General features: G+C 48.9%; 1 protein-coding gene across 1 annotated transcript; it reads left to right on the forward strand.

Moving 5' to 3' along the window:
• Positions 1-5,141: 5,141 nt before the first annotated feature.
• LOC132581879 (olfactory receptor 13H1-like) lies at positions 5,142-6,074 on the forward strand. Its single transcript, XM_060253298.1, has one exon. It carries the CDS (start codon positions 5,142-5,144, stop codon positions 6,072-6,074), a length of 933 nt encoding a protein of 310 aa, XP_060109281.1.
• Positions 6,075-13,228: the final 7,154 nt, after the last annotated feature.

The following is a 13,228-nucleotide window of genomic DNA, read 5'->3' on the forward strand; positions in this document are numbered from 1 at the left end:
GATCTTATCACTCGGCAACCTTGAAGCCTGCCGAACTCGATACCTAAAAAAGTCAACGTTGAAGCCGGACCTTCAGTTTTTTCGTGCGCAAGCGGGACACCCAATTCCTCAGCCAAATGCAGAAAGGAATGCAGCAGCTGGGCACATTGTCCCGACTCTCGCCGGCCCGTGAACAAAAAATCATCTAAATAATGAACCGTGTTGACGGAGCCGGCTCGCTCGCGCAGAGCCCACTCAAGGAAAGTGCTAAAACGCTCAAAAGCTGAACACGAGACAGCACACCCCATAGGTAAGGCCCAGTCCATATAAAACTTCCCCTCAAACATAAAACCAAGGAGCTCAAAATCGTGGGAGTGCACCGGCAGCAGGCGAAACGCAGACTTAATGTCTCATTTTGCCATTTCAGCCCCTACTCCACAACTCCGCACGATCCTGACTGCCTGGTCGAAGGAGGTATACAGGACTGTGCAAAGGGAGTCTGGAATAGCATCATTCACAGACCCGCCTTTTGGGTATGAAAGGTGGTGAATCAGGCGAAACTCCCCCGGCGCTTTCTTGGGCACTACCCCCAATGGGGATACCCGCAAATTGTGAACCGGGGGTGAATCGAACGGGCCAAAAACCCGGCCTTCCCTGCACTCTTTCTCAATCTTTTCTTTAACCACCTGTTCCATACCCAAAATGGAGCGCAGGTTTTTGGCCATACAGGGGCCCCTAGGCCCCTGAAATGGAATACGAAAACCGTAACTAAAACCGTCTAACAAGTAAACACGATCCCTCACTCTGGGGTAGCTAACCAACAGGTTCCTAAGAACTGCCACCTTGATGGGGCTGGGGCCCTTTGTTAACAGCCTGGGTGTTCCCGCCTCCACCTGTCAACTTACCCCCAACTCGGGGTTTGGATTTGCTGCATGACGACAGTGCATGGGAGCCCCCGCATAACGGACATTCGTGCTTGTATTTGCACGACTTCTGATTACACACTCCCTGGGACGAGTACTCCCAACAAAAAAGCCAGGGTTGAACCAACTGCCCCGCCGGTAAGCGGGGACCTGACGTGCTCGACTGCTTGCTCACCAAGTGACTGCTGTCTGACCTATCACCCGTGTTAGGTTTGGCCGGAGACATAAGCTGCAGCCAAAGCTGCTGGTGAATATGGTCCCAGGGAATAGCGGGGTTCAAAGCTGCCCTCATTCGGAATTCCTCGTCTTACTGCAGCCAAGCTGCACCCGAGAAGTCTGTGTAGGCTTTGTATATAATATCAACATATTGAAATAGCGGTGCCGCCCGTAAAGGCTGTGCGCGCGCTATAACCCCCGCATAAATCAGGAACCCGGGCAACCAATTGGCCCAGTTCCTCTCAACCTTTCTGCGTTTAATCTTTTCCTTATCCTTATCGTCCAACTCATCTTTGTCCTTCTTCTCGAGCTCTCGATACAGAAGGCCAAAAACGTCCACATACTCCCCTCGCAGGATTTTCTCCCTAGTGGCTACTGTTAAGTGATCCCCTAATGGCATGGCAGTATCGCCAAAAGGGCGACACTGAAAAGGAACAGACCCTAAAGCGCTTGGGGGCCAACCCCAGCCCCCGAACTGAGAAACCGGCCAACCAGATGACCCCTGGCCGCCCCACTGGTGTCCCCAGGGAAGGGAACCAGAGGGAGACTGCTGACTCGGAGCCCCCTGGGAAGTGGAAGTAGAAGCAGCTGTCCCAGCCCCTTGAGACGAACCCCATGGCAGAATTTGCCCCTCCCCGAAAGGACCCCAAACACCTGCCACTCCAGGAGCACTTAAGGCCGCAACCGAAACCACAGGGGCCAACATGGACGGCTGACCAGCAGATCCAGCCGGATAAATTGGACACAACCCGCCCCAAGGCCACGCACCAATGCTACCCGGCCGCCCTTGCTTACCATCGGAATGATCGACACCAACCGCCAGAACAACTGGAGTAGCACCGCCGGCATTGCTCGGGCGAGCTGGCCCCTCTGAAGCGTTACCTTCCTCTTCAGAGCCAGAGTTGTTGTCGTGACGCTCCTGGTGAGACATGCCCGAAGGCCCAGGCAGAGCTGCCATATCCTGCAAAGAAGAAAGACAAGCCAGGACCTCTTGCTCAAAGGCCCTGGTAGAAGTTCGAGCAGCTTTACGCCCCCGGGCTGGACCAGTTGATCCCGGAGCCAACCCGTGTTGATGCTCCAAGGCATCTAACCTATCAACTATGGCATGCCTGGTCTGAGCCTCAACATCCTCGCCAGAAACAGGCCTTTTTTGCTGGGCTTCAAGGGCTGCTTGCCCTTGGACTTACCTTGCCCTTTCCAAGGGGCCATACCTATGGCAAGCACTCCACGCAGCAGTGTAAGCTGCCGACCGTCTGTATGGCTGCAACCCCTGGACGAGGGGGAGAAGCGAAGAGGGGAGATGGGCCCACACCTACCAGGCCTGCAGAGGCTACCCTCCTCACAACAAACTCAGACTGGCAGCAGCTTTCTAGGTTCATTGAGATTTTTATTTATTTATTTACTTACTTACTTACTTACTTACTTATTTATATTTACTCCAAATAGCCTAGACACTCTTTAATTGCTGGGGATTGAACCTGGGACCTTCTGCTTTCCAAACAGATGCTCCACCACTGAGCCCCCCAGTCACTCCCAGAAATACCCCGGAGGGAAGAAGCCTAGAAAAGCGCTGACTAGCGCCTGAACTGGGCCAAAGGGGAGGGGGGGGCAAAACAAAGAAACGTGCCAAAAGCGGCGCCTGGAAAGGGCTCCCCGCCCACACGCACAACAGCGGACCAGAAACCGCCCGCTCCCAGACCCCCGGCTATAAAGTGGAGGGGAGGGGAAGCGGAGCGAAGCACACGCCAACAGCGAGAAAGGCCCCCCGCATGCCTGATTGGCGGTGTGCAAGAAAATGCCGCTCAGAACCGATCCACGAGGGGGGTGGGGGAGCGGAGCAACGAAACACGCCACACGCGGCGCCAGGAAAGGCTCCCCGCCCGCCCGCAATGAAGTGAAAGAGGGGATGGGAGGACCGAAGGAACGTCGGGAGGCTCCAAGCCCATCCGACCGTCAGCGGGCAAGACAGCGCCCGAAGGTAATCCCGCCGGAAGGAGGGGGGGAGCGAAAAGACTCAGCCAAGTAGATTCGCTGACGGGAGAGAAGATGAAGGGAGACTTCAGCCTCGAACGCCGAGGCCAGGCCCTGCTACGCCGCACCGCAGAGGAGTGGGGGAAGATGCTATCTTCCTCCAAAACGGCCAGCAGAACTGCATGGCCTCGGGCGTGGCCGGGCTTATAAAGCCCCTCCAGACCACGCCCGATGCTTCCCCGGATGAAGAGGCCATTGCCTTGCTCCATCCGGGGAGGCAAACTCGGCCCCGGCCCTAAAGCCGCCTGAAGTCGACGTGCGCGGGAAGGGGCCGGATTTCCTCTCCTTAATGGGAGAAGGAAGTGCTTTGGAGGAACCTAGAAGGCATCCTCCAATCAGATCTGTGGTATTGTTCTTCCTCCTCACCCTCACTCATTCAGTTGCTCCAAGGACTGCAAAGTTTTAAACTCTGTGATCAGTGAACAAAAATAGCATTCTCATAAGAAGAGGGTTTAATCTAGTTGCCTGGCCTTAAGGAATGAAAATGATATCCTAAAGACCAAATGGATATGTCACCCCAGCCTCTGCTCATTTCAGTCACCAAAACTCTCTTCTACAAGTTTGTTCTTTGAGCAGCTGAATAACCTTTGGGTTTGGTCTACCGTAGAGGTTACCTATCAGCCAGTTTGTTGTTGCATCAGCCCCAGGCTTGTTTGTTTTGCTCTAATTAGACCTGCCATGATGAAGCCAAAGATTCATAAACCGCTAGAGAATACAGCTAATTTAGAAATCAAACCTGGTTGTAGATGACTGGAAGAGATGCCTGGATATAGTGAAGCAGAGTCCAGTTCTGAGATTTATCTCTTGAAAGGAGCCATGTAGATATTCCTGTTTAGGATTCAAGTGGGGTTTTTTTTAAGGTACTGTGTCTTCTATCACCCATTACATTTCCCTTCTTGGACAGAGTATGCTGAAAGATAAATTAATTGAATCATCTCAAAAGCTGAGAAGAACAGGGCTCTTTCTTGACCCCCATCCCAGTACTTATGTTGTATGTCTCACAAAGGATCGGACATACAGATCTTCTATTAGTAGTATTATCTGCTTTGGGCTTTTCAAATACCCACAGTTGGTTCAAGCCAGTATTTTAAAAAGTCTTTCAATACAAACATCCCCAGTCTGTTACCATACAGAGTGCTGCCAACTGTTCATGCAAGACAACTGAAATTGCTGCTCTTTTTGTGAACACAGACTTTATACAATCATATGAGATTCTCAACTCAAGAGTATTTATGCCATTAAAGGTTCTGAATCTGAATCAGTGCAAGAGGAAATGGGTATAGTAAGCAAGGTAAGTAAACCATTGCAAAGTAAACAATTGCAAACCGTTGCAAAGCAAAGTATATTTTCAATGATTTACAATTATTGCTATACATTTTGTTCTACAGTTTTTAACAAGATGTTATTTAGCGGCTGACATACAATAATGTGATGCAGGGGTATATATGATTCGAGGCCCAGAGAGAACTCAGTTCAATCCTCAGTCTGACCTCACCCATGCAGTTATTGTGAGAATGAAATGAGGGAGTAGAAAACAATGACCAATTTCACACTAGAGCTTTAATCCTGGTTTAACTCTGTCCCCAAGCTGACATTCTACACTGGAATCATAGAATCAGAAAAACCAACTCTATGACTCCATGATTCTATGTTTTTAGTGTAGAATGTCAGCTTGGGAACAGGGCTAAACCAAGATTAAAAGTCTAGTGTGAAATCAGTCTGTGTGTGTTATTCTAAATACCTTGGAAGAATCGATGTCTAGAAACATAGTAGGTAGATATACTTCAAGGTCAACTTACTTTTCAAGGACAATTGCTGATGTTCCACAAATGGACTTCCGTTGCCTTTTCCTAACATTTCACTGGCCTTCTCTGATCTATTGTGCCACTATCTGAACCACAATTCAGAAGCCCAGAGAATATCCAAGATGTGCCGTGTCCCAAGAAGTATGTTTCTATTTATTTTACAGGGAACAAAACAGGAAAGGACCATATGGGGGATAGCAACACGTCCGAGGTGAACGAGTTCATCTTGCTTGGGATTTCCGATAACCCCAGGGCTCAGATGGTGATGTTTGTGGTTTTTCTCATCTTCTACCTCCTCACACTATTCGGTAACAGCCTTCTCATTGCCCTAATCATTCTGAGTCCCCTTCTTCACACACCGATGTATTTCTTTCTTTGCAACCTCTCCTTCTTGGACATGTTCTACACCACCTGCAGCATTCCTCAGATGCTGATTAACTGTTTCATCCGCCGACCCACCATATCCTATACCCGATGCATAATTGTGATGTATGCCGGTCTCCTTCTCGGCATAGCAGAATGTTTCTTGCTGGCTGTCATGGCGTATGACCGCTTTAACGCCATATGCAACCCTTTGCATTACACCGTCATAATGAGTTGGAAGGTGTGTATCCAGTTGGCCGCCTTATCTTGGGGCAGTGCCATTGTGATCGCTCTGATGCCTCGGCTGTTTCAACCCACTCAGTTTTGTGGCCACAACATCATCAACCACTTCACTTGTGAGCTTCAGTCGTTCTTCAAGCTGGCTTGCTCAGATATACATGTGGCTGAGATTGTCATCACGACCAATGGCTTTATTGTCCTTGTTGTGCCCTTCAGTTTCATCTTGGTGACCTATGGGCGCATTGCCCAGGCTGTGATGCGCATGCACTCAGCCAAGGGACGAGGCAAGGCTTTTTCAACCTGTGGGTCCCATCTGGTGGTGGTCAGCATCTTCTATGGATCAGCCTTCTCCATGTACTTGCGGCCTCAAGGCAAAACCATCTCTGACCTTGACAAAATTGCCTCCCTGTTTTATGGAGTGGTGGCCCCAATGCTCAACCCTTTGATTTACAGCCTTAGAAATAAAGATGTGAAAGGAGCCTTTTGGAGAGTGCTTGGGAAGAAAATGCCTGAATGAAGAATTTGCCCTCCACCTCTCTGTCCAGTCATCCCCTCCACGATAAAACAGTTTCCTTCATTTCCCCTTCCTTCCTTTTCCTCTTTCCTTTTGTCAATCAGATTTTCTACTTTGTTTCGTCAAATCTTTCTTTATTTTCCCACCCATCTTTCTTTCCTTCCAAATCACAGAAATTAGGACCACTCCTGAAAGTTGTACTGGTTTTACAAAATCTAGTTTACTTATTATAACAATATAGGATGAGTTTACATTTTTGAAAATGTGCTCCTAGTGCCCTTCAAGTAGGGAATTTGTGGAGATTTGGGGACAGAGGTAAGGGAAAGAGTCTAGCGAGAGGGGAAGAAGATCAGAAAGGATATAGTATAAGAGCATCCATCCTCTGAAGCTGTCATTTCCTGATTTCTGTTGTGTAGAGACTGGGGATAACTGACAGCAACATCTGGAGGGAGGCAATCCTAGATTTTGAGAAGGAAGTTATATGGACATGGCCAGTCCGTTTGACCTGAGGGTACAGAGAGGAGTGTACAGAAGAAGGTATTCCAAACACTATGGAACTGAATGAATTGTCATATGTCATTGTGCGTAGTATAGCCAGGAGGTCCTAAGATTGTCTGGTAGCCACAGAAATCTGTTCAGAATCAGAACTACAACAGGGCAAATGTCAGGGCTGAATCTGAGAGTTTTGGCTCTATCTCCCAGTCTTACTTGAAAGGTTAACCTTTGGCCAGTCACATAGTCTCCACCAAACCTACTTCACAGAGTTGTGGGGGCAGGGGGGGGGGAATGAACAGAGAATGATGTATGCCACTCTGTGCTCTTTAAAATGTGACAGATCATTTCTAGTCTGTTTGGCATTTGAATGCAAGAGATACTGCCAGTACCAGGTTATTCTGACTGTGTAACCCATTTTCTCTACTGATGGTTTGTATTTTCTGCATATGGTCAAACAAGTTCAGAAGAAAACAGGATGCAAATGAAAATAAATGTGTTCAGTCGGTCTTCATCTTCTAATATTTCTTACTTCAAAGTGATGTTATTGCGCTCTATATAGCAACAAAACTGGCCTCTCTTTGTAACCTGTCCTTACATCTTCTTTTCCACAAGTTCAAGTATAGGTTGTGGTCAGACGAGCTGTTTGATCTGATGTTATTGCTGTTACCCTGCAGATTGAAAATGCACGATCAAACAGCATCATCCCTATCTCGCCCCGCAGTTATCATTGTCACTCCTCTCCGATTGTGTGTTTTCCAACACCGGGGAGAGTCTAAGGTTTAAAGATGTCAGCTGTTTCTGTTGGAGCAAGAATCTACATAAACCCAGTCTGACAGCCACAGTATGACAGCTGGTGATCTAGCTGCCAGGCTAGGTCACAGTGACCTGATCAGCAGACCGGCTTGAGCCGGCAGAAGCCAAGTGATGCAATCTGCTGAGTCAGCACGGCCAGGATTGGCTGCTTGGACTATATATGATCTGTGTGTGCATCACACAGGTCTCTCCCTGTGAGATGGTGGTTAGGCGAAGCACTTTGTCCGTGGAGGTGATATTGTATAGACTGCACAAGAGAGCACTTGTCGTGTATATATGTTAATACACCTTTTGGCACTAGTTGCACGTGTCTGCCTGATTTTCTTTCCTGAAGCCCTGTGTCGGGCAAGTCATCTCCCTCACTCTGCTACTCCCGCTCCGACAGGGTTATGGGCCCAGGGCGGTTCCGCTGCGCGGAGGAGAGAGTTGAGAGTTGAGCTGACTGTGAGTTTGGAAAGAGCCGGAGGCGAGGAACGCCGGTGAAGGACACAGAAGCACCACCGTTCTCTGTTTGAGAGCCAGAGGGACGTCGGCAGCCAGCCGTGAGGAGGAGTCGGCACGATGGCTCAGCAACAGCTTGGAGTAGCCGTTGAGAAGCTCACCTCAGCCAACTACGCGGTGTGGAGCCTGAGAATGCAACACTACCTCAAGCGTGAAGGGCAATGGCTGTTCGTGAGTAACCCCCCTGCTGACTTATCTCCTGCCGAGACTGTGTTATCGGATAAGGCACTGGCCAACATAGTGCTATCTATAGGAGATGACCAGCTGGTTTATGTGCGAGGGAAGGACACTCCCAAGGCTGCCTGGGACGCGTTGAGTGCGGTGCATGTTAGCACCACTGCTGGTTCCCTCATGGCCTTGACAAGGAGGATGTTCCGCACCGTTATGCCGGCTGGAGGGTGTGTGAAAGATCACATCAAACGGCTAACGGACTGTTTCGTTGAGCTGGAGGCAAGAGGCAAGACTGTAGCTCCAGACGACAGAGTGTACATTTTGCTGTCGTCGTTGCCACCTGAGTACACTCCCCTGATAACTTCTCTGGAGACGGTGGACGTAGCGACCCTGACCATGGAATACGTCTGTGCCCACCTGCTTGACTTCCAAGAGAGAATTGCGGCCGTGAGCTGTCCGGGGGTGTCGGCCAGGCAGCGTGCTGTTATCGGTGTGTCCGGGAAGACAGCCAAGAATGAGCCAGCTTTTGCTGCTGGCAGGCGTCCGAAGGTGGAGGAAGTGGAGCCGACTGCGTTTGCAGTCCGTCGCTGCTATGGATGCGGGTCGTCGCAGCACCTGCTCCGAGCTTGCCCTGAGAGGGAGAAGAGGCGGGGGCGTGTGCGGCGAGAGCGGAGGACCGCCAGCCCGTGTGAGGAAGCAACCCGGCTGGTCACGTCTGCAGTAGAGAGCACAGGGTCTGCTTGGATTTTAGACTCCGGGGCAACGAGCCATCTCTGCTGCGAGAAGGAGTTGTTGAAAAACATTGACAGTCCTGAGCATAAGTATGTGAGATTGGCTGATGGGACCACTGCCAATTCTGTTTGCTCAGGCAATGTGGAATTTCCTGCACTGAAATGTATGTTGCAAAATGTGTTGTATGTACCCTCACTGCAGTCTAACCTGTTGAGTGTTAGCACACTGTTTGACCAGGGATACCAGGTGAGATTTGAGAAAACCTGCTGCAAAATCCTGGGAGGTGGGGGAAAGTTGCTTGTGACAGGAAAAAGGGAAGGTAAACTGTATGTGGTCCAGAGTGATTGTGCCCAGGTGGCTCAGGTGTCGAATGAGCCTGTGCACAATAATTGTATACATTTGCTCCATAGGAGACTTGGGCACTGCGGATTTAGGGCGTTAAAGAAAACCCTGGAGCTTGTGCCCAGTTTGAAAGTAAATCCTTGCAAATGTTACTTGGATTGCCAGGTCTGCAAGAAGACCAAAAGCAAGGCGTGTGCTGTTGCTAAAGAAAGCTCAAGGGAAAGCACACGAGCCCTGGAACTAGTCCATTTAGACGTTATTGGCCCATTGCCAAAGAGTCTGTCGGGGAGGAGATACTGCTTGGTGGCCACCGACGACCACACGAGGTACGCGTGGGTTTTCACCATGGTGCATAAGTCTGAGGTGTATAAGACATTCACCAAGTGGGTCAAAGCAGTGGAGAGACAATTAGGGGTTAATCTCCTAGCTGTACAAACCGACAGAGGGGGGGAATTCTTATCTAACCAGATGAAACGTTGGCTGGAGAACAAGGGCATCGCCCACCGTCTGACGAACCCGGCAACGCCCCGAGAAAATGGGCATGGGGCTGTATTGCAGAATGTGATGCATTGCATGTTAGAGGATGCACAACTGCCAATGACCTATTGGGCAGAAACCATACATGCAGCTGTTTTTTTGCAAAATATGTAATACTGTGAAAAATGTGCCTTACAGGTTACTGTTGAACAAGACCCCAGATTTGAGTTCTTTAAAAGTCTTTGGGTCACGGGCTCGGGTTGGCATCCACTCCACGAGTAGCGGGGAGGGGGATGTCCGGGCAGAGAGCCTAATTTTTCTGGGCTACAAGCCAAGGGCCAGGTGTTATCGCTTCTGCAATAGCAAAAGCAAGATAACACTTAATAAGAGTGCCCAGTTCAATGAAGAAAGCAGCTGGCCAAGGTTGCACTCCTTGCAGAAACAATTTGTCCTGCTGCCAAGTAGCGATAACGATGTTGGAGCGCAGCCCAGAACTCCAGCCCAGGAGGTGGCACCCAGTGGGGCTGGAGAAGGTGAGCCGAATGCTGGCACAGAGCCCGACGAGCAGAGTCAGGAGGCAGAGCCTCAAATGCAGGAACTGGAGGTAAAGTGTGAGAGTCAGGAGGTTCAACACCCAATTACAGGGGCAGAGCAACCAGCCCAGGAGGTGGGAACAGAGCAACCCGAAGAAGACAAAGCTGGTCCAAGCACAGGGCCACGGGTGTCTGCCAGGTCCACCAAAGGCCAACGTCCCGCTAGGTACAAGTGTCCCTATGTCACTCTGACTGTCAATCCAGACCCACCCGGATTAGAGGAAATGTTAAAAGAAAAGGCTAAGAAATGGAAAGCCTGGGTGGCAGAGTGCGAGGCAAGGGAGAAGGAGGCTGAAGCCAAGCGTCTGAAAGAGCTGGCTGAACAGGAACACGATGATGTGTTTTACAATCATGATGAGTTCCTGAACGAATTCCGGAAAGGGTTCCGAGCTACGTAAATATGAACTGTAATGTTGCTGGTGGACATGTATGTAAACTGTGTAAAGTGTTTTGGGTATACTGGGTTTAAATAGATTAGGAGGTGTGTTGGAGCAAGAATCTACATAAACCCAGTCTGACAGCCACAGTATGACAGCTGGTGATCTAGCTGCCAGGCTAGGTCACAGTGACCTGATCAGCAGACCGGCTTGAGCCGGCAGAAGCCAAGTGATGCAATCTGCTGAGTCAGCACGGCCAGGATTGGCTGCTTGGACTATATATGATCTGTGTGTGCATCACACAGGTCTCTCCCTGTGAGATGGTGGTTAGGCGAAGCACTTTGTCCGTGGAGGTGATATTGTATAGACTGCACAAGAGAGCACTTGTCGTGTATATATGTTAATACACCTTTTGGCACTAGTTGCACGTGTCTGCCTGATTTTCTTTCCTGAAGCCCTGTGTCGGGCAAGTCATCTCCCTCACTCTGCTACTCCCGCTCCGACAGTTTCACCCTGTATTTCCAGATGTCTGATTTTTCCATCGCAGTCTCAAGCCATATGGGAAGTTTGAACCTTTCCTTCCGTTTTTGTCAAATATTTTTTGAAGCAATTAGTGGTGTTTGCATCATCAGATCTTCACACAAGGGTTTTGAATCACTACTTGCATGATTGTTTGCTGCAATATTTTGTTGTGATAGGGAGCACATCATAGAATCATAGAGTTGGGAGGGACCTCCAGAGTCATCTAGTCCAACCCCCTGCACAATACAGGAAACTCACAAATACCTCCCCCTAAATTCACAGGATCTTCATTGCTAGCAGATGGCCATCTAGCCTCTGTTTAAAAACCTCCAAGGAAGGATAGCCCACCACCTCCCAAGGAAGCCTGTTCCACTGAGGAACCACTCTAACGGTCAGGAAGTTCGTTCTAATGTTGTGCCGGAAACTCTTTTGATTCAATTTCAACCCATTGGTTCTGGTCTAGCCTTCTGGGGCCACATAAAACAATTCCACACTATCCTTTAGATGACTGCCTTTCAAGTAGTTGAAGACAGTGATCGTATCACCTTTCAGCCATCTCCTCTCCAGGCTAAACATGCCCAGCTCCTTCAACCTTCTTCATAGGACTTGGTCTCCAGACTGCTCTCCATTTTCGTCACCCTCCTCTGGACCTGTTCCAGCTTATCTATATCCTTCTTAAAATGTGGTGCCCAAAACTGATGGTGGGGTGGCTGTATTAGAGTGACAAATTCAAGAAAAAGAACCCTTTCTGCTGTTACTTGGGTTAGAAATAGTCCCTATCAGCAGCCAGGATTCCACCCCCAGAATTCAAGCCACTTCATAATATTGCTCTGGCAGGAAAGCTCTAAGGTGAGAGAAAAATGGGTGGGAAATGGGTGGGAAACGGAGTAAGATCAAGCAGGAAAGGGAGTGATTTCTCATTGAGAAATACAGTTGTACAGGAACTTTACTTACAAAATGACCGCTGGAAACGCCTATGCGATCTGGGAAATCTCCAGCTCGTTTCTGGAGATAGTTTTTGGGGCTGTAATGCCAGGGGCTAAATTCCTCCCTACCCCCTTTCAGTATCTGACCTTCCAGGGAACTGTCAGGGTTGATTTCCCTTAGAACTGACTGATTTTATCTTCTTGCAGTCCAAGGGACTCTCAAGAGTCTTCTCCAGCACCACAATTGGAAAGCATCTATTCTTCTGCGCTCAGGAAGGGACAGGGGTTTCCCTTGGCCTGTCCTGTTAGTTCAGTTTGCCCCATGCTGGTTGATGCAAGTTAATAAAGTGGTCCTGTTTATACCCAGATTATGTTTGTTGCCTCGTTATTCCGACTGGGGGGGCAAATACTGCTTCTCTTTGTATTTTTATTTATGTTTTTCTATCTTATTTCCCCTTCCCTTTTTTGCTTCTGTAACTCTGCATTTCCTACCCTTTTTATATTCAAACTTAATAAAAAAATTTAAAACAAACTTCCACAAATTGTAAGGCAGTTTGTGGGGGTTCATGAAGAGCAGAAAATGGCACTAAGCCATTTAAACCTCTGCTTTTTTGCTCAGGGGTTAAAATTGCAGAAAACAGGGGTTAGAATTGCTCCAAACCATGTAACCTCCAGCTTTCTCATCCCCACAGAAATGACCCCTAAGAAGAATTCCAGAACCCCATCCTGGTCTTGCAGAAGAGAATTTACTTGATATACTTTTCACTTTTTCACTTAAAAAAAAATAAGTGAATGCTCGTGCCAATGGGCTTAACATGTTGATAACGAGCGTCTTCACACTTCTGTTCCCCTTTGCTTTCATTCTGCTGACCTATGGGCGCATTGGTCTAGCTGTCCTGCACATTCACTCAGCTGAAGGCCGGGGCAAAGCTTTATCCACTTGTGGCTCTCATCTGGATTCCGTGGGCATCTTCTATAGCACCGCCATGGCTGCATACCTGAGGCCTCAGGACAAGACTTTCAGACAGGGAAAAAGTAGTGTCTATCTTTTATGGGTTGTGACCCCAATGCTCAACCCCTTCATCTACAGCCTGAGGAACAGGGATGTGAAGGGAGCCTTTTGGAGGCTGATTGGGAGGGAAACAGAGAAGTAAACCACTTGTGGACTCATTGTCTATACCAAGGGTGGCCAAACATACTTCTCATAA

Source organism: Heteronotia binoei, chromosome 13 (genome assembly GCF_032191835.1).
Source record: "Heteronotia binoei isolate CCM8104 ecotype False Entrance Well chromosome 13, APGP_CSIRO_Hbin_v1, whole genome shotgun sequence".
NCBI lineage: Eukaryota > Metazoa > Chordata > Lepidosauria > Squamata > Gekkonidae > Heteronotia > Heteronotia binoei.

Bases quoted from the DNA above. Each gene is read 5' to 3' on its own strand.
- LOC132581879 (XM_060253298.1), top strand. From the start codon at position 5,142: ATGGGGGATAGCAACACGTCCGAGGTGAACGAGTTCATCTTGCTTGGG.